The sequence below is a fragment of the Salvelinus alpinus genome, chromosome 5 (assembly GCF_045679555.1).
Source record: "Salvelinus alpinus chromosome 5, SLU_Salpinus.1, whole genome shotgun sequence".
Taxonomy (NCBI): Eukaryota; Metazoa; Chordata; class Actinopteri; order Salmoniformes; family Salmonidae; genus Salvelinus; species Salvelinus alpinus.
In genome coordinates this window covers 80,977,372-80,998,656 of record NC_092090.1, presented here as the reverse complement: position 1 = coordinate 80,998,656, position 21,285 = coordinate 80,977,372, and the positions used below count along the sequence as shown (strand labels likewise).

At 44.7% G+C, this 21,285-nt stretch overlaps 1 protein-coding gene across 1 annotated transcript in view; it reads right to left on the bottom strand.

The window, feature by feature from the left end:
- Nucleotides 1–21,285, bottom strand: part of LOC139576965 (nuclear receptor subfamily 6 group A member 1-A-like) — a 131,043-nt gene that overhangs the window by 37,275 nt on the left and 72,483 nt on the right. Inside the window, exon 3 of the mRNA XM_071403627.1 lies at nucleotides 13,603–13,626. Coding sequence (XP_071259728.1) covers nucleotides 13,603–13,626 — 24 coding nt within the window. The remainder of the gene's footprint in view (nucleotides 1–13,602; nucleotides 13,627–21,285) is intronic.

The following is a 21,285-nucleotide window of genomic DNA, read 5'->3' as shown; positions in this document are numbered from 1 at the left end:
TAGTAGTAAAATAGCAGATTGATGATCCATCAACCAACCTGCTCTAGTAGTGTAGTAGCCAGAGACAAGTCTCGCCGTCTCCCAGATTACAGTAATGTCGAGGTATTTGAGGTAATATATACATGTAGCTAGAGTTATTAAAGTGACTATGCATATATAATAATAGAGAGTAGCACCAGCATAGAAGAAGGTGGGGGGTTGTGGGGGCAATCCAAATAGTCCGGGTTTCCATTTGATTAGCTGTTCAGGAGTCTTATGGCTTGGGGGTAGAAGCTGTTTAGAAGCCTCTAGGACCTAGACTTGGTGCTCCGGTACCGCTTGCTGTGCCGTAGCAGAGAGAACAGTCTATGACTAGGGTGGTTGGAGTCTTTGACACTTTTTAGGGCCTTCCTCTGACACCGCCTGGTATAGAGGTCCTGGATGGCAGGAAGCTTGGCCCTGGTGATGTACTGGGCCGCACACACTACCCTCTGTAGTGCCTTGCGGTCGGAGGCTGAGCAGTTGCCATACAAGGCAGTAATGCAATCTGTCAGGATGCTCTCGATGGTGCAGCTGTAAAATCTTTTGAGAATCTGAGGACCCACGCCAAATCTTTTCGGTCTCCTGAGGGGGAATAGGTTTTGTCGTGCCCTCTTCACGACTGCCTTGGTGTGCTTGGACCATGTTAATTTGTTGGTGATGTGGACGCCAAGGAACTTGAAGGTCTCAATCTGCTCCACTACAGCCCCGTCGATGAGAATGGGGGCGTGCTCGGTCCTCCTCTTCCTGTAATCCACGATCAACTCCTTTGTCTTGATCACGTTGAGGGAGAGGTTGTTGTCCTTGCACCACATGGTCAGGTCTCTGACCTCCTCCCTATAGGCTGTCTCATTGTTGTCGGTGATCAGGCCTACCACTGTTGTGTCATCAACAAACTTAATGATGGTGTTGGAGTCGTGCCGGGCCATGCAGTCATGAGTGAACAGGGAATATATGAGGGGACTGAGCACGCACCCCTGAGGGGCCCCCATGTTGAGGATCAGCGTGGCGGATTTGTTGTTACCTACCCTTGCCACCTGGGGGCGGCCCATCAGGAAGTTCAGGATCCAGTTGCAGAGGGAGGTATTTAGTCCCAGCGTCCTCAGCTTCATAATGAGCTTTGAGGGCACTATGTGTTGAATGCTGAGCTGTAGTCAATGAATATCATTCTCATATAGGTGTTCCTTTTGTCCAGGTGTGAAAGGGCAGTGTGGAGTGCAATAGAGATTGCATCATCTGTGGATCTGTTGGTGCGGTATGCAAATTGGAGTGGGTCTAGGGTTTCTGGGATAATGGTGTTGATGTGAGCCATGACCAGCCTTTCAAAGCGTTTCATGGTTACAGACGTGAGTGCTACGTGTCGGTAGTCATTTAGGCAGGTTACCTTAGTGTTCTTGGGCACAGGGACATGGTGGTCTGCTTGAAACATGTTGGTATTACAGACTGGATGGATTGTGGGTTTACTAATGCGTTAGTTGTATTGTGTGGACTATAACATTAATATGGTGACAATGGTGTAGGCTGTGTAGCGGTTAGCAGTTATGGTAAGAAGGTTTGGCTTGGAGAGGTTTTTGCGCCTGGTCATAGACAGCTGTTGTGAATCGACAAGTGAAGGGAAAAGATGAGAGGATGAGAGTGCATAGATGCGAGAAGGAATTATACAGCAAGCAAAGTGATGATGCTGTATGTGGCTGCTATGAAATTCAACTGTCTATGCGGGTGATCAGGGTTGTATTCATTCCGATGATTCTGTTGAAAAAGTTTCATAAACAGAAGCAAATGGAACGAAACGGGAGGAACCTACCGGAATTTGTTTACTGGCAAAATGGAAGGTTTTGCAAATGTTTGGACTAATGATTACACCCCAGATCAGCTAGATGCAGGCAAGAGTGTGCAAGGCGGTATTGAATGTGTCACTGTCTGTCACCTTGATTACTCCAATTTGTCTCTCGACCTGTGCACCTACGTTATAAACTTTCATTTGTAGGCTAGGTTGTAGCAACCTCATAATGAGTATATGTCACGTTCTGACCTTAGTTCCTTTTTTATGTCTTTATTTTAGTTTGGTCAGGGCGTGAGTTGGGGTGGGCATTCTATGTTGTTATTCTATGTTTTGTTCTGTGTGTTATATTTCTATGTGTTTGGCCTAGTATGGTTCTCAATCAGAGGCAGGTGTCGATCGTTGTCTCTGATTGAGAATCATACTTAGGTAGCCTGTTTTCCCACTATGGGTTGTGGGTAGTTAATTTCTGTGTCTGTGTTTCACCATACAGAACTGTTTCGGTTGTTCGTGTTTTTGTTCTGTGTTCATTTGATTTATTAAAAATCTATTATGGACACTTACCACGCTGCACATTGGTCCGATATTTCCTACTCCTCCTCAGACGAAGAGGAGTACCGTTACAGTATAGGGCAAATTCAAGAATCATGTAGTAGCCTAAACCTATCGATGTTACATTGAGCTGGGTGAATGTAATATGAATGACAGTCATCCAATATGCTGTAATAGAAATGCTCATAAAAATCCCTCTCCCTAATATTGAACAGCAACGACCACCACTGGTTTATATGCACAAATCAGAACACAACTCATATTCAGTAAAATGGTGGTTGTTTGTGTATTGCACTATTATTTCATTTGATAGAAAAACAGACAGTGCACCATTCTACACTTTAATAAGATAAGCATGGGACAGACAGATGCCATATGTTTTTGGCAAGTCTGTACGTCTGAAGGTAATGTCATGTTTTGAAGGGCATAACCTCAGTTTGTCGACGCTAATAGGAAACCAAGCCTGATGATGAGGATTGGGGAGCTCGGCAATGGGAACTGGCCGTATGTCACCCTTGACCTCGGCACCTTCACCCCCCCCCCCCATGCACATGGCGAAGATAAACAGCAAAATCAGCCATTTTGCCTTTAACCTTGAAGTCACAGCAGACGATGGTGCCTAAAATGACATTGGTTAGTTATCAGGGTGATGTGGAGAGGCATCATGTTCTACAACAAGCCCTGAGGCCCAGGTCAGGTCAGGTAGAGGCTACCCGTAAATGTCTCATGGATGTCCCAGGCCTTGTGTAGTTGGTCATGTAAATCCCAAACAATCCCGCTCTATCTGGTTAAACACTGAAGTAGGTTATAAACAGCGAGATCTACAAAGTCCACAAACCTGTTGGATGCATTTACTGTTTGTTTTGGTTGTGTTTCAGATTATTTTGTGCCCAATAGAACTGAATGGTAAATAATGTATTGTGTCATTTTGGAGTCCCTTTTATTGTAAATAAGAATATACTATGTTTCTAAACAATTCTACATTAATGTGGATGTTACCATGGTTATGGATAATCCTGAATGAATTGTGAGTAATGATGAGTGAGAAAGTTACAGACGCACCAATATCATAGCCCCAAGACATGCAAACCTCTCACCATTACAATAACAGGGAAGGTTAGCATGTCTTGGGGGTATGATGTTGGTGCGTCTGTAACTTTCTCACTCATCATTATTCACGATTCATTCAGGATTACGGATTATCCATAATCATGGTAGTATCCACATTAATGTAGAAGTGTTTAGAAGCAGTCTATTCTTGGTCCTTTGTAGCTCATTTGGTAGAGCATGGCACTTATATCACCAGGGTAGTGGGTTCAATTCCCAGGACCACCCATATGTAAAATGTATGCATGCATGACTGAAAATTATTTGGATAAAAGCATCTGCTAAATGATATTATTATGAAAATAAATAACCATATTTCTCCAAAAATATTACACGTTTCGGCGAATAGAAGTTGGCAAAAGTCAAATCAAGGAGAGAAATTATTTGAAAATGAAACTTGATCTAAGAAGATGAATACAAATAACCATAAGAAATATAGGAGATACATGTATCAATTTGGGGGTGATAAGTCCAAACAAAGACCAGGACACAACAATAGTGATCATGTAAAGTTGTTTACAGAAATGTTCATATAAACCAAAGAGCTTATTGTTAGTTTTTTTTGCATTTCCCTAAACGTTAGATTAACAAAGGGATGTATTTTGTTTATTGCCCCCCCCCCCCCCCCCTAAGCCTTCCTAAGCAGTGTCATACAGCAGAATTAAGACATTAATTGTGATGGTCAGTAAGGGTAGGGGTGTGACTCCCAAAGATTAGATTTACAATGAACCACAATATGTTCCCAAGATGCTTTAGCTTTTTGGGACACTGATGACATAGATCAATGAGCCTGATTTCGCCCTGCACTTCCTGAGGGTATTTCAAACTGAACTGAACTGGCCAGTGTCAACACTAACAAACATTAAAAACACTGATACCTAAACAGAGCATCTTTAGAATCCATTCATCATCCATTTAACAAGACTTATACTAATATCTTTAATATATTCTGTTTCATCCCAAGCAAAATATCAAATCAATCATAGAACACATGGCGTTCTACAGAACAGAACTTTGTGAATTTAAAAACTACTGCCAACAAAACTCTCTCTGTTTCGACCAGTAAAGTCATAGACAACCATTTGGTGTCATACAAGTAATGGATGAAGATACACTACCCCTAACGTCCTAGCCAGCTGGGCCCTTACAGAACATACAGTAGAAGAAGGCTTGTCACACACACACACACACACACACACATATTCCACAGTGTCCAGCTGGCAGTAATTCAAGGGTGGTGAAATGCACACACTATTTATCAGTGTAATTCCAGCTAACGCAAGTTAAGTGGTAACACACTGGCTTTAGGAACACTGCAATACTAAACAGTATTGAGTGAGAGACATTCATATCCTGTTACAGTAACTAACACAGGAAAATCCATATGCCAATAGCTATATGGAGATAGTTCTGTAAAAACATAAATGGTTAGTGCGAGTGCCTATTAAATAACCTGGGAAACAAAATCAGTATTTGGGTGGCAACCCTAAACACAGTAAAAACAACAACAACATGATGTCATATTACGTAAGCAGAGGAGAAGAAGGAAGGGACATTTAGCGCTGCAGGGGACCCAACACATGATGTCATATTACGTAAGCAGAGGAGAAGAGGGAAGGGCCATTTAGCGCTGCAGGGGACCCAACACATGATGTTATATTACACAAGCAGAGGAGAAGAAGGAAGGGCCATTTAGCGCTGCAGGGGACCCAACACATGATGTTATATTACACAAGCAGAGGAGAAAAGGGAAGGGCCATTTAGCGCTGCAGGGGACCCAACACATGATGTTATATTACACAAGCAGAGGAGAAGAAGGAAGGGCCATTTAGCGCTGCAGGGGACCCAACACATGATGTTATATTACACAAGCAGAGGAGAAGAAGGAAGGGCCATTTAGCGCTGCAGGGGACCCAACACATGATGTTATATTACACAAGCAGAGGAGAAGAAGGAAGGGCCATTTAGCACTGCAGGGGACCCAACACATGATGTTATATTACACAAGCAGAAGAGAAGAGGGAAGGGCCATTTAGCGCTGCAGGGGACCCAACACATGATGTTATATTACACAAGCAGAGGAGAAGAGGGAAGGGCCATTTAGCGCTGCAGGGGACCCAACACATGATGTTATATTACACAAGCAGAAGAGAAGAGGGAAGGGCCATTTAGCGCTGCAGGGGACCCAACACATGATGTTATATTACACAAGCAGAGGAGAAGAGGGAAGGGCCATTTAGCGCTGCAGGGGACCCAACACATGATGTTATATTACACAAGCAGAGGAGAAGAGGGAAGGGCCATTTAGCGCTGCAGGGGACCCAACAAATGATGTTATATTACACAAGCAGAGGAGAAGAGGGAAGGGCCATTTAGCGCTGCAGGGGACCCAACACATGATGTTATATTACACAAGCAGAGGAGAAGAGGGAAGGGCCACTTAGCGCTGCAGGGGACCCAACACATGATGTTATATTACACAAGCAGAGGAGAAGAGGGAAGGGCCATTTAGCACTGCAGGGAACCCAACACATGATGTCATATTACACAAGCAGAGGAGAAGAGGGAAGGGCCATTTAGCGTTGCAGGGAACCCAACACATGATGTCATATTACGTAAGCAGAGGAAGAGAGGGAAGGGCAATTTAGCGCTGCGGGGAACCCAACACATGATGTCATATTGCGTAAGCAGAGGAAGAGAGGGAGGGCCATTTAGCGCTGCAGGGAACCCAACACATTATGTAATTTACATAAGCAGAGGAGAAGAAGGAAGGGCCATTTAGCGCTGCGGGGAACCCAACACATGATGTCATATTGCGTAAGCAGAGGAAGAGAGGGAGGGCCATTTAGCGCTGCAGGGAACCCAACACATGATGTAATTTACATAAGCAGAGGAGAAGAAGGAAGGGCCATTTAGCGCTGCAGGGGACCCAACACATGATGTCATATTACGTAAGCAGAGGAGAAGGAAGGGCCATTTAGCGCTGCGGGGAAACCAACGCATGATGTCATATTACGTAAGCAGAGGAAGAGAGGCAGGGCCATTTAGCGCTGCAGGGAACCCAACACATGATGTCCTATTATGTAAGCAGAGGAGAAGAGGGAAGGGCCATTTAGAGCTGCACGGAACCCAACACATGATGTCATATTATGTAAGCAGAGAAGAAGGAAGGGCCATTTAGCGCTGCAGGGAAACCAACACATGATGTCATATTACGTAAGCAGAGGAAGAGAGGGTAGGGCCCTTTAGCGCTGCAGGGGACCCAACACATGATGTCATATTATGTAAGCAGAGAAGAGGGAAGGGCCATTTAGCGCTGCAGGGAACCCAACACATGATGTCATATTACGTAAGCAGAGGAAGAGAGGGTAGGGCCCTTTAGCACTGCGGGGAAACCAACACGGGGGTTGGTCCTTACAGCCTCAACATGACCAGACTTCAGAGGATTCACCAGCAGAGGGAGACAACAGAAACTAGTGAGCCATCTCAGGTCCACTCACTCACTCAGTGTACCAAGAGACAGATAACTCCAACGTGAACCAACTCGCTCTTATACAAACACCACCATTATACAATCTCTTCCACCTATGATCACCTACAGCAGACATGTATACCGTGCTAGAGAGACAGAACCTATGATCACCTACAGCAGACATGTATACCGTGCTAGAGAGACAGAACCTATGATCACCTACAGCAGACATGTATACCGTGCTAGAGAGACAGAACCTATGATCACCTACAGCAGACATGTATACCGTGCTAGAGAGACAGAACCTATGATCACCTACAGCAGACAGGTATACCGTGCTAGAGAGACAGAACCTATGATCACCTACAGCAGACAGGTATACCGTGCTAGAGAGAGAGATGATGACAGGGAATGAGCCCAGCTCACAGACACAGTGTTTGAAGGTTTTAGTCTGGCTTTTACCATAAGCCTTGGATCAAACAACACACACTGCTTATTTCAGAGAGGAGCATTGCTGTCTCTGTTATAGGGAATCACTATAATAGTATCACTAGTATAAAATAATATCACCTCACTAAATGTGTGGTTTTGGAGGTTTATGATTGGTAAAACTATATGGAAAGCTATTGTCTTCCCCATGATGTGATAAACAATTTTCTGATGGTTCAATTTCTATATGTTAAACCAGGCTGGACTAGTATTGATCCTTACCTACACCACATTCAGTAGGGTTAGGCCTACAACACAGTGTTCTATAAATAAAGCAAGGCCCCCCACTCAAACCACTAAAAGACAGAGATGGTCACTGTTGTCGCTGAGAATCTTCCTGCGCCGCACATCAAGTGTCTGGGCTGTCTGGAGTTCAGGAGCAGAGGGGTTTGTGTGTTTTTAAGGATGAGACATCAAGACGTTGTTTTCTTCTCTCAGCCAACATGATAATGACAGGTTTCACAGACAGAAGGGTGCAGATCTCTGTCTGCTACTCCTCCTCCAAAAGGAGTCTGCTGTGGACTGTGGTCCTGGAGCCTGCCAAATTACAGTGTGATCCTCCCTCGCTTCCCTGTCTCTCTCCTCTCCTTCTATCTGTTTTGCTCGCTTTCCTGTCCCTCTTCTCTCTCTGTCTATCCTTCACTCACCTTCCATCATGTCTCTTTTCTCTCACTCGGTCTCTCCCTCACTTGCCATGTCTATTTTCTCTGTCTCTATAATCTTCATTAGCATTAGGAAGCTGTTTGCCCCTCTATTCTCAGTCTGCCTATCCCTCACCCATAGTTCTTTCCACTTTTTCTCCATCTTCAGTTTTCAGCCATACGAGTATTCCCAGCATTCTATGAATGACCATGTTCACCTCAGTTAGAAATCTCCTAGACTGAACCCACCTGGGGACTTATCATAGGAATCCTCTTAGAGGCTCAATTCCAGAATGACCGGCTAGTATTCAATTTGGCCTTAGCTAAATCACACATACTAGCCACACTGGATTTGCTTGACTGTGTGATAAAATGTCAGAGTTGAAGTGTCTCAGAGCATTTCAAACGTGCCTGTTAAGACAGCATGCATTCAGGTTACATTCCAGTCTACTTTTCATGTGTCTTCATGATAACATCTATAGAGCCCATATGACATTCTTTGTGGTGGTGAACAGTGGTGGTTCCTACAGTATCTAGTTCATTCCTGCTCCCTCCCCCTCTCTAGCTTATGCTCTCTCGTCCCCCATCTTGCTCATCCTTGCTTTCTCCATATCTAGCTCATTCCCTCTTTCCTTGTCTCCCTCATCCAACACTTCCCCAATGTACTTTCCTGCCTTCCCCTTCTCCATCCATCCATACCTCCTCTACCTCTTCTCACACCCCCTCTCCTCTCTCTCGTTCTCCTCTTGCTCTCCTCCTTTTCTGTCCAGCCCTCCTCTTCTTGCTCCAGAACTGTCAGATGGCATTAATTCCTTTCACGCTCATCGCCTGTAAGAATAACAGCCGTGAACCTCGCCGAACAGCACCATTCTCCTGCTCCAGTTAGCTTTACACTCAGACCAGCCTGCCTGCCTTGAAAATACCAACATTATTCATGTTGTGGCCCTTACTTACACAACATGCCCCACTAAAGGGCAAAGTTAAGCTGACGCCAATCTTAGTGGAAGAGGTCATGTTCTTGATGTAAAAAAAAATAAACAAATGTATATTGTATAATCAGGCCCTGCACCTTCATTATTAGCTTATGTCACCAACTGTAGCATGGACCTTCAACTAAAGTAAAGCAAATATTGTAAGAAAAAAGGAGCCATACAGATGTAAAATCTTAATTTGACAGTTGTTTTGAAAAACAATTCTGCAGCAGGAGGATTAGATAATTATATATATATATTTTTTTTAATACTTCAAACTTTCTAACAATAAATACATTTTGATAGGCTACAGTAGGCTATAGTTAAGATATTAAACTTACTCTATAAGATATACTTATAGACCAAATCACGAGGCTCATTCGAATTTCCTGCGGCGCAGGAAAAATCTCAGCGACAACAGTGATCAAATTAACATCATATACGTGTATATTTACTATTATGACAGAGATATTAAGCAAAATGTTGAAGTAGCTCTTGAAAGCTCCAAGCATAGCATTGTATTTATGTTCGTCCTATGAAGCCAACAGAGTGAACATATTAAAGGCTATAAAAGATACACTATGCAGTGCCTTCGGAAAGTATTCAGACCCCTTGACCTTTTCCCAATCTTTTTACGTTACAGCCTTACTCTAAAATGGATTAAAAAAAATTAAAAAAATCAGCAATCTACACACAACAGCCCATAATGACAAAGCAAAAACAAGTTATTAGAAATTATTCCAAATGTATTACATATAAAAAACAGAAATACCTTATTTACATAAGTATTCAGACCATTTGCTATGAGAATCGAAGTTGAGCTCAGGTGCATCCTGTTTCTATTGATCATCCTTGATATGTTTCTACAACTTGATTGGAGTCTACCTGTGGTAAATTCAATTGATTGGACATGATTTGGAAAGACATTCACCTGTTTACAGTATATAATGTCCCACAGTTGACAGTGCATGTCAGAGCAAAAACCAGGCAATGAGGTAGGAGGAATTGTCCGCAGAGCTTCGAGACAGGATTGTGTTGAGGCACAGATCTGGGGAAGGGTACCAAAAAATGACTGCTACACAGCCCCCAGCTGTGCCCTGGACACCATATGTGAATTGATCGCCCCCCATCTATCTTCAGAGTTCGTTCTGTTAGGTGACCTAAACTGGGACATGCTTAACACCCTGGCCGTCCTACAATCTAAGATAGATGCCCTCAATCTCACACAAATTATCAAGGAACCTACCAGGTACAATCCTAAATCCGTAACCATGGGCACCCTCTTAGATATCATCCTGACCAACTTTCCCTCTAAATACAACTCTGCTGTCTTCAACCAGGATCTCAGCGATCACTGCCTCATTGTCTGTGTGTGTAATGGGTCTGCGGTCAAACGACCACCCTCATCACTGTCAAACGCTCCCTAAAACACTTCAGCGAGCAGACCTTTCTAATCGACCTGGCCCGGGTATCCTGGAAGGATATTGACCTCATTCCATCAGTAGAGGATGCCTGGCTGCTCTTCAAAAGTGTTTTCCTCACCATCTTAAATAAGCATACCCCATTAAAAAAATGTAGCACTAAGAACAGATATAGCCCTTGGTTCACCCCAGACTTGACTGCCCTTGACCAGCACAAAAACATCCTGTGGCGTTCTGCATTAGCATCGAATAGCCCCTGCGATACACAACTTTTTAGGGAAGTCAGGAACCAATATACTCAGTCAGTTAGGAAAGCTAAGGCTAGCTTTTTCAAACAGAAATTTGCTTCCTGTAGCACTATCACTACCGCCATATCTCAGCTCACTGGTTACCATAGCAACACTCACCCATAGCACGCGCTCCAGCAGGTATATTGCACTGGTCATCCCCAAGTCCCTCTGTGGGGATGGTAGAATCTTCCAGAAGGAGAACCATCTCTGCAGCACTCCACCAATCAGGCCTTTATTGTAGTGGCCAGATGGAAGCCACTCCTCAGTAAAAGGCACATGACAGCCCTCTTGGAGTTTGCCAAAAGGCACCTAAAGACTCTCAAACCATGAGAAACAAGATTCTCTGGTCAGATGAAACCAAGATTGAACTCTTTGGCCTGAATGCCAAGCGTCACATGTGGAGGAAACCTGGCACCATCCCTACGGTAAAGCATGGTGGTGGCAGCATCATGCTGTTGGGATACATGCTGTTGGGATACTAGTCAGGATCGAGGCAACGATGAACGGAGCAAAGTACATAAATATCCTTGGTGAAAACCTGCTCCAGTGCGCTCCGGACCTTCATCTTCCAACAGGACAATGGCCCTTAGCACACAGTCAAGACAATGAAGGAGTGGCTTCGGGACAACTCTCTGAATGTCCATGAGTGGCCCAACCAGAGCCTGGACATGAACCCGATCTAACATTTCTGAAGAGAACAGAAAATAGCTTTGCAGCAACGCTCCTAATCCAACCGGACAGAGCTTGAGAGGATCTGCAGAGAAGAATTGGAGAAACTCCCCAAAAACAGGTGTGCCAAGCTTGTAGCGTCATACCCAAGAAAACTCGAGGCTGTAATCGCTGCCAAAGGTGCTTCAACAAAGTACTGAGTAAAGGGTCTGAATACTTATGTAAATGTGATATTTTTTTTGTTTTGTTTTGTCATTATGGGGTATTGTGTGTAGATCGATGAGGGGAAAAACTATTGAATCAATTTTAGAATAAGGCTGTAACCTAACAAAGTGTGGAAAAGTCAAAGGGTCTGAATACTTTCCGAAGGCAAGTGAATGTGAATGTGCAAGTAGAGATACTGAGGTGCAAAGGACCAAAAAAATAAATAACAATCTGGGAATGAGGTAGTTGGGTGGGCTATTTACAGATGGGCTATGTACAGGTGCAATGATCGGTAAGCTGCTCTGACAGCTGATGCTTAAATTAATTACAAAGTATTTACCACTTTGACATTTTAGACTTGATTTACCCTTACGGAAAATGTATCAAACCCCTACAAAAATACCAGTTAATTATTATAATAATAAAAATGTCCTGTTGGTGTAGGATTATTTTCCTGCTGTAGCAAACTGGCTCAAATTAAGATCCTACATCTGTATAGCAGGATTCTGATTACGTTGCAGTCAGTGTTGTAGTACTCGAGACCTGTCACGGTCTCGGACAACATATTGAGTGTCTGAGTCTCAGTGTCTGAGTCTCGGTGTCAGATACATTTGTACTCGGTCTTGACTCGGTCTCAGAAGGTGAGGACTTGTAAAAAAAGCTGCACGAGAGCATGACAGCTTTTGGTATCACATAGCCTTTGTACATTATTGAAGGAATCCTGCATGCCTGCGACTCGTGTGATGACAGTTTTGTACCATAGGGAGGATCCAAACCAATGGCAGTGTAATTACACGTTTGACAAGCAATTCCAAACAAATAAGCAAAACTCTGAGTGGAGAATAGTTTCTCATCACTCAGTCCTTCCTTGCCAAACCTGGCGTAGAGGGCTTAGACTAATCACAGCAGATTAGTTGGAGCTCTGATGGATGCTGAGCTGGCCTGTTAATCATCCCTGTGATGATAACCATAAATCATCTAAAAATTATTCTAATATTATTAGCAATATATTTTTACAATCACAGTTAGATGGAATGATCACAGTAGGTCAATATCTTCCAGAATAACAGTTTTGCCTCGTTGACATCTCTTCGCCTCTGTTCCATCAATGTCACAGTAATTCCGCAGTGTTAATACAGTATATATAAGCTCTGCATACTAAGTGAGCGAGGGGTAGGCGGTTACATGAGCGATGTAGCGTTGCTGTGATCTCCAGAGAGCCCTGTGATTTAGCTGTAAAATGACAGAGCTGCTGCCTCTCGTTGGGCTACAGTTGTGGAGCTAATGACATGCTGTGCCAGGCTAGCGTGACTATAAGCCCAGCCGGGGCAGACGGGAAGTGACAAGAACATAATTCTGTCATTACATCCTGGCTGGCTGGGTGAGACCTCTAATCAGGTGGGCAGGGATTCAGGCTTCATTCAAGCCAGGCTGGTCTGACTGGTTTCAGTCCCTCCAAACCCCTCTCGTCGGTGGTGGCACACACGATAGTGCATCCCTGACTGGGCCCGGAGGCGGACGCTGAGTGGCTGACGTGGATGATGTCCCAGTCACATTGCTGTGTTCAGCACCTGGAAGGGAGGAATGTAAAAAGCCTCCATGCCTGGTTGGTGGTAGGCTATCCAAGAGTCTGTATCACTGTGATAATCACACAGCCTCATCTTTACAATCACATACCTACCTGTTTAAGTGAACTGACTGTTACACAATGACCCGAGAGACAACAACATCTGGACTGAGCTGAGCTTACCTGCTGTTTGCTCTGAATCACTGAGACAAACTGTGCTGGGGTTTACTTTACCAGATGGGAGCTTTATGTGATGAGGTGCTGAAGATGAATCCTGGCAGTTTCTAACATGGTATTATCATTCTCATATACTTCAAGTGTGTTCAGTGACTGAACATGGTTAGAATGGAGGTTCAGGATGGTTAATTGTTCAAACGTCAAGTGCAAATAGATTCAATTAAAAAGTGTTTGTGGTACTTACCAAGATTACTGCCATTCATTTCATCTGTAAAACAGACAGAGAAACACAACATATTAATATACAGTAACTAGTACCAATGTAAAGGATCACTAGGCCTATTTCATAGTTTCATTAAAATCAATAGTCTTTCTTACCAAGACCCATATAAATGTTCATTCATATTCAGTCAAACTCTGCATCTCCTGACCCCCCCAATCCCAGCTGATTGGCCATGTTGTGTCTAGCTGTCACATATAGTGTGCTGTACACCCTCTTGGCCAGACAGGCTGGGGCCTGTATGCACGCATTCACAACACATAGGTATGCTATGTCCTGGAGCAGTCAGGAATCGAAAGCACAAATGAGTAATACGTGTTCTCACTCTTTACACGTTACGACGAAGACGTATTGAAAACCTAGGCTCTACACAGTCTACGCAACGGATCCGACGGAGGTTCATTTGCGTAGCTCTCTCTACGTAGTTTTACGTACTTTCGTGCGGCTGAATTTTTGGAACGCGACGCAAACAGAGCTCCGTAGCTCCGTTGGCGTAGACTGTGAAATCACTGTGGAGAGCTCTTTACACAGGCCTGCTGCCCTGCCCTTCCTCCTCCATCAGCAGTCCAGAGAAATGCTACTGACATCTTCACATTGACCACTGAAGACAGGTCAGTCTTCCAAGGCAAAAATGGTGACATCACACACCGGAACACAGCACAATAAAATAGGCCACAGCTGTTTAGTTCTTTAGGCTACAAATTAGACTCAATATGTCACAGAGCATCAAATCAGACAGATAGGCCTATGAAAATGAGCGCTGACTGATCTCCATCGGACTGCACTGACCTCCTCTCTCCTCTTCTTTATGCTTGTTTGGTTTGTTCTGTTTTTGTCGGAGGGACAAAGATTTTTTTGCTAATTTGCATGAAAAATAAGGGATTATGGAAGGATTTCTACAGCTGCACCATTGAGAGCATTTTGACTGGCTGCATCACCTCTTGGTACGACAACAGCTTGGCATCCGAAAGTAAGGCGCTACAGAGGGAAGTGCGCACAGCCCAGTACATCACTGGGGCAAGCTCCCTGTCATCCAGGACCTCTATACCAGACGGTGTCAGAGGAAGGCCCTAAAAATTGTCAAAGATTCTAGCCACCCGTCATAAACTTTTCTCTCTGCTACCGCAGGGCAAGAGGTACCGGAGCACCAAGTCTGAGGCCAAAAGGCTCCTGAACAGCTTCTACCCGCAAGCCATAATACTGCTGAACAGTTAATCAAATGGCTACACAGACTATTTACAATGACCCCCTTTTTTTGCACTGATTCTCCTGCACTGGCTCTATGCACACTAACTGGCTCTATGCACACTCACTGGCTCACACATGGAGAGACACACTTTCACACTCTTTCACACTCTTTCAAATACGCTGCTGTTACTCTGTTAATGAACGATCCTGATTGCCCAGTCACTTTTACCCCTACCTACAGTTGAAGTCGGAGGTTTACATACACCTTAGCCAAATACATTTAAACTCAGTTTTTCACAATTCCTGACATTTAATCCTAGTAAACATGCCCTGTCTTAGGTCAGTTAGGATCACCACTTTATTTTAAGAATGTTAAATGTCAGAATAATAGGAGAGAGAATGATTTATTTCAGCTTTTATTTCTTTCATCACATTCCCAGTCTGTCAGAAATGTACATACACTCAATTAGTATTTTGTAGCATTGCCTTTAAATTGTTTAACTTGGGTCAAACATTTCAGGTAGCCTTCCACAAGCTTCCCACAATAAGTTGGAGAGAGAGAGAGAGAGAGAGAGAGAGAGAGAGAGAGAGAGAGAGAGAGAGAGAGAGAGAGAGAGAGAGAGAGAGAGAGAGAGAGAGAGAGAGAGAGAGAGCAATGGGAGAGAAAGATGGGCAAGAGAGAGAGAGAGAGAGAGAGAGAGCAACGGGAGAGAAAGATGGGCATGCAGAAGTGAGGGGGACTCTGTGGATGGTGAATACTCACACTAAAAAGATCTGTCACATAAAAATTGTACCTAACCACTTCCATTATCCCTTATCAAGCATCGATTAATTATTCCAAGGGCCTCTTGTGAGCATTTCCATTGCAAGTTTAACAGCTCCTCTTCCATACAAAGAGGCACAGGCAGAATAGGCAGACTCCCATAATGCTAACGTTCTGTGTCAATTAGTTTTTATTTTTATTTAACTAGGCAAGTCAGTTAAGAACAAATTCTTATTTACAATGACAGCCTAGGAACAGTGGGTTAACTGCCTTGTTCAGGGGAAGAAAGACAGATTTTTACCTTGTCAGCTAAGGGATTCAATCTAGCAACTTTTCAGTTACTGGCACAACACTCTAACCACTAGGCTACCTGCCGCCCCAAGTATAGAGGAATATAGAGGAACACCTTATGACTCAAGGTTTTCAGATTTTAAATATTTCATTTTTTTATACCTTGAAGAAGTCTATTCATTCCGTACAAGATGCATATATTCTGATATCAGAACACTACTTCTTCCATTTTACCCTCTCATTTGAAACAAATAATAGTTCGAAAATGTGTGAAAAGAGAAGAGGAGCGGGAGAAAGAATGCCAGAGATGGGAGTACACTCTTAGAAAAAAGGGTTCCAAAAGGGTTCTTCAGCTGTACCCATAGGAGAACCCTTTTTGGTTCCAGGTAGAACACTTTTTGGTTCCAGGTAGAACCCTCTGTGGAACCCAAAAGGGTTCTACCTGGAACCAAAAAGGGTTCTACCTGCAACCAAAAAGGGTTATTCAAAGGGTTCTCCTATGGGGACAGCTGAAGAACGATTTTAGGTTCTAGATAGCACCTTTTTTTCTAAGACTGTAGGGGATAGGAAGAGAAGGGGAGGGATTGGATGAAAAGAAGAGAGTGGGGGTGAGTATGGAAGAGAGAATGGAGAGAAAGATGCCCTTGATGCCCATCCAGACTCCTTCTGCCTACCCAAGGACGTCAGAGGACAAAAATCATTTAACCACCTAACTGAGGAACTCAATTTAACCTTGCACAATACCCTAGATGCAGTTGCACCCCTAAAAACTAAAAACATTTGTCATAAGAAACTAGCTCCCTGGTATACAGAAAATACCCGAGCTCTGAAGCAAGCTTCCAGAAAATTGGAACGGAAATGGCGCCACACCAAACTGGAAGTCTTCCGACTAGCTTGGAAAGACAGTACCGTGCAGTATCGAAGAGCCCTCACTGCTGCTCGATCATCCTATTTTTCCAACTTAATTGAGGAAAATAAGAATAATCCAACATTTATTTTTGATACTGTCGCAAAGCTAACTAAAAAGCAGCATTCCCCTAGTGAGGATGGCTTTCACTTCAGCAGTAATAAATTCATTAACTTCTTTGGGGAAAAGATCATGATCATTAGAAAGCAAATTACGGACTCCTCTTTAAATCTGCGTATTCCTCCAAAGGTCAGCTGTCCTGAGTCTGCACAACTCTGCCAGGACCTAGGATCAAGAGAGACACTTAAGTGTTTTAGTACTATATCTCTTGACACAATGATGAAAATAATCATGGCCTCTAAACCTTCAAGCTGCATACTGGACCCTATTCCAACTAAACTACTTAAAGAGCTGCTTCATGTGCTTGGCCCTCCTATGTTGAACATAATAAACGGCTCTCTATCCACCGGATGTGTACCAAACTCACTAAAAGTGGCAGTAATATTGGATGAAGAGCCGTTTTGAAAAAGCCAAACCTTGACCCAGAAAATATAAAAAACTATCGGCCAATATCGAATCTTCCATTCCTCTCAAAAAAAAATTTAAAAGCTGTTGCGCAGCAACTCACTGCCTTCCTGAAGACCAACAATGTATACGAAATTCTTCAGTCTGGTTTTAGACCCCATCATAGCACTGAGACTGCACTTGTGAAGGTGGTAAATGACCTGTTAATGGCGTCAGACCGAGGCTCTGCATCTGTCCTCGTGCTACTAGACCTTAGTGCTGCCTTTGATACCATCGATCACCACATTCTTTTGGAGAGATTGGAAACCCAAATTGGTCTACACGGACAAGTTCTGGCCTGGTTTAGATCTTATCTGTCGGAAAGATATCAGTTTGTCTCTGTGAATGGTTTGTCCTCTGACAAATCAACTGTACATTTCGGTGTTCCTCAAGGTTCCGTTTTAGGACCACTATTGTTTTCACTATATATTTTACCTCTTGGGGATGTCATTCGAAAACATAATGTTAACTTTCACTGCTATGCGGATGACACACAGCTGTACATTTCAATGAAACATGGTGAAGCCCCAAATTGCCCTCGCTAGAAGCCTGTGTTTCAGACATAAGGAAGTGGATGGCTGAAAACGTTCTACTTTTAAACTCGGACAAAACAGAGATGCTTGTTCTAGGTCCCAAGAAACAAAGAGATCTGTTAAATCTGACAATTAATCTTGATGGTTGTAAAGTCGTCTCAAATAAAACTGTGAAGGACCTCGGCGTTACTCTGGACCCTGATCTCTCTTTTGACGAACATATCAAGACTGTTTCAAGGACAGCTTTTTTCCATCTACGTAACATTGCAAAAATCTGAAATTTTCTGTCCAAAAATGATGCCGAAAAATTTGTCCATGCTTTTGTTACTTCTAGGTTAGACTACTGAAATGCTCTACTTTCCGGCTACCCGGATAAAGCACTAAATAAACTTCAGTTAGTGCTAAATACGGCTGCTAGAATCCTGACTAGAACCAAAAAATGTGATCATATTACTCCAGTGCTAGCCTCCCTACACTGGCTTCCTGTTAAGGCAAGGGCTGATTTCAAGGTTTTACTGTTAACCTACAAAGCGTTACATGGGCTTGCTCCTACCTATCTTTCCGAGTTGGTCCTGTCGTACATACCTACACGAACGCTACGGTCACAAGACGCAGGCCTCCTAATTGTCCCTAGAATTTCTAAGCAAACAGCTGGAGGCAGGGCTTTCTCCTATAGATCTCCATTTTTATGGAATGGTCTGGCTACCCATGTGAGAGACGCAGACTCGGTCTCAACCTTTAAGTCTTTATTGAAGACTCATCACTTCAGTAGGTCCTATGATTGAGTGTAGTCTGGCCCAGGAGTGTGAAGGTGAACGGAAAGGCTCTGGAGCAACGAACCGCCCTTGCTGTCTCTGCCTGGCCGGTTCCCCTCTCTCCACTGGAATTCTCTGCCTCTAACCTTATTACAGGGGCTGAGTCACTGGCTTACTGGTGCTCTTTCATGCCGTGCCTAGGAGGGGTGCATCACTTGAGTGGGTTGAGTCACTGACGTGATCTTCCTGTCCGAGTTGGCGCCCCCCCTTGGGTTGTGCCGTGGCGGAGATCTTTGTGGGCTATACTCGGCCTTGTCTCAGGATGGTAAGTTGGTGGTTGAAGATATCCCTCTAGTGGTGTGGGGGCTGTGCCTTGGCAAAGTGGGTGGGGTTATATCCTTCCTGTTTGGCCCTGTCCGGGGGTATCATCGGATACAGTGTCTCCTGACCCCTCCTGTCTCAGCCTCCAGTATTTATGCTGCATTAGTTTATGTGTCGGGGGGCTAGGGTCAGTTTGTTATATCTGGAGTACTTCTGTCTTATCCGGTGTCCTGTGTGAATTTAAGTATGCTCTCTCTAATTCTCTCTTTTCACTCTTTCTTTGTCTCTCTCGGAGGACCTGAACCCTAGGACTATGCCTCAGGACGACCTGACAAGATGACTCCTTGCTGTCCCCAGTCCACCTGGCCGTGCTGCTGCTCCAGTTTCAACTGTTCTGCCTGCGGCTATGGAACCCTGACCTGTTCACCGGACGTGCTACCTGTCCCAGACCTGCTGTTTTCAACTCTCTAGAGACCGCAGGAGCGGTAGAGATACTCTTAATGATCGGCTATGAAAAGCCAACTGACATTTACTCCTGAGGTGCTGCACCCTCGACAACTACTGTGATTATTATTATTTGACCATGCTGGTCATTTATGAACATTTGAACATCTTGGCCATGTTCTGTTATAATCTCCACCCGGCACAGCCATAGCTGTAACAGTCCTGACCTGTTTTATGTTGTTTTTATGTGTTTATGGTCAGGGCATGTGTTTTGGGTGGGCAGTCTATGTTATTCGTTTCTATGTTGGTTTTGGTTTGCCTGGTATGGCTCTTGATTAGAGGCAGGTGGTTTGCGTTTTCCTCTAATCAAGAGTCATATTTAGGTAGGGCATTCTCACTGTTTGTTTGTGGGTGATTGTCTCCTGTGTTTGTGTATGTCGTTGCGCCACACGGGACTGGTTTCGGTTTGTTTCATTTCGATGTAGTCTGTTTCCTGTCCGTGAGTTTTACGTTTCAGTTAAGTAAGTTCATGTTCAGGTTTTGTCGTCTACGTCGTTTTCTTGTTTTTGTAGTTTTGAAAGTGTTTTGTTTTGTTTCGTGTTGCCGTCGTATTTATAATAAAGATGGCTTATTTCCCTGAAGCTGCGTTTTGGTCTGAAGATCCTTCTCTCCTCACCTCATCCGAGGATGAGGAGAGCGACAGCCGTTACAGAATCACCCACCACCACGCTAAGACCAAGCGGCAAAGGGAAAATAAACGGAGTAAGGGACAGAAGAAGGAGCAATGGACATGGGACGATGTTTTGGATGGAAAAGGTGTCTACACATGGGAGGAGATCATAGCTGGTAGAGATCGCCTTCCATGGGAACAGCTGGAGGCACTGAGGAGAGCGGAGGCTACCGGAGAGAGGAACCGGAGCTATGAGGGAACGCGTCTGGCACGGAAGCCGAAAAAGCCCGTAAGTAATTCCCAAAAATTTCTTGGGGGGGGGCTAGGAGATAGTGGGCCAAGGGCAGGTAGGAGACCTGCGCCCACTTCCCAGGCTTACCGTGGAGAGCGGGAGTACGGGCAGGCGCCGTGTTACGCAGTAGAGCGCACGGTGTCTCCTGTACGAGTGCATAGCCCAGTGCGGGTTATTCCACCTCCCCGCACTGGTAGGGCTAGATTGAGTATTGAGCCAGGTGTCATGAGGCCGGCTCAACGCGTCTGGTCTCCAGTGCGTCTCCTCGGGCCGGCATACATGGCACCTGCCTTACGCATGGTTTCCCCGGTTCGCCTACATAGCCCGGTGCGGGTTATTCCACCTCCCCGCACTGGTCGGGCAACCGGGAGTATTCAACCAGGTAAGGTTGGGCAAGCTCAATGCTCAAGAGTGCCAGTACGCCTCCACGGTCCGGTATTTCCGGCACCACCTCCCCGCCCCAGCCTAGTACCTACAGTGTCTACACTATGCACTAGGCTACCAGTGCGTATCCTGAGCCCTGTTCCTCCTCCACGCACTCTCCCTGTAGTGCGTGTATCTAGCCCGGTGCCTCCAGTTCCGGGCCCACGCACTAAGCTACCTGTGCGTCTCCAGAGCCCTGAACCCACTGTATCTTCTCCCCCTACTAATCCTGATGTGCTTGTCCTCAGCCCGGTGTCACCAGTGCCGGTACCACGCATCAGGGATAGAGTAGGCTTTGAGAATACAGTGTGCCCTGTCCCTGCTCTCCGCACTAGTAGGAAGGTGCTTATCCTTAGCCCGGTGCCTCCAGTTCCGGCACCACGCACCAGGTCTACAGTGCGCCATATCCGGCCAGAGCCATCCGTCTCCCCAGCGCCATCTGAGCCATCCGTCTCCCCAGCGCCATCTGAGCCATCCGTCTCCCCAGCGCCATCTG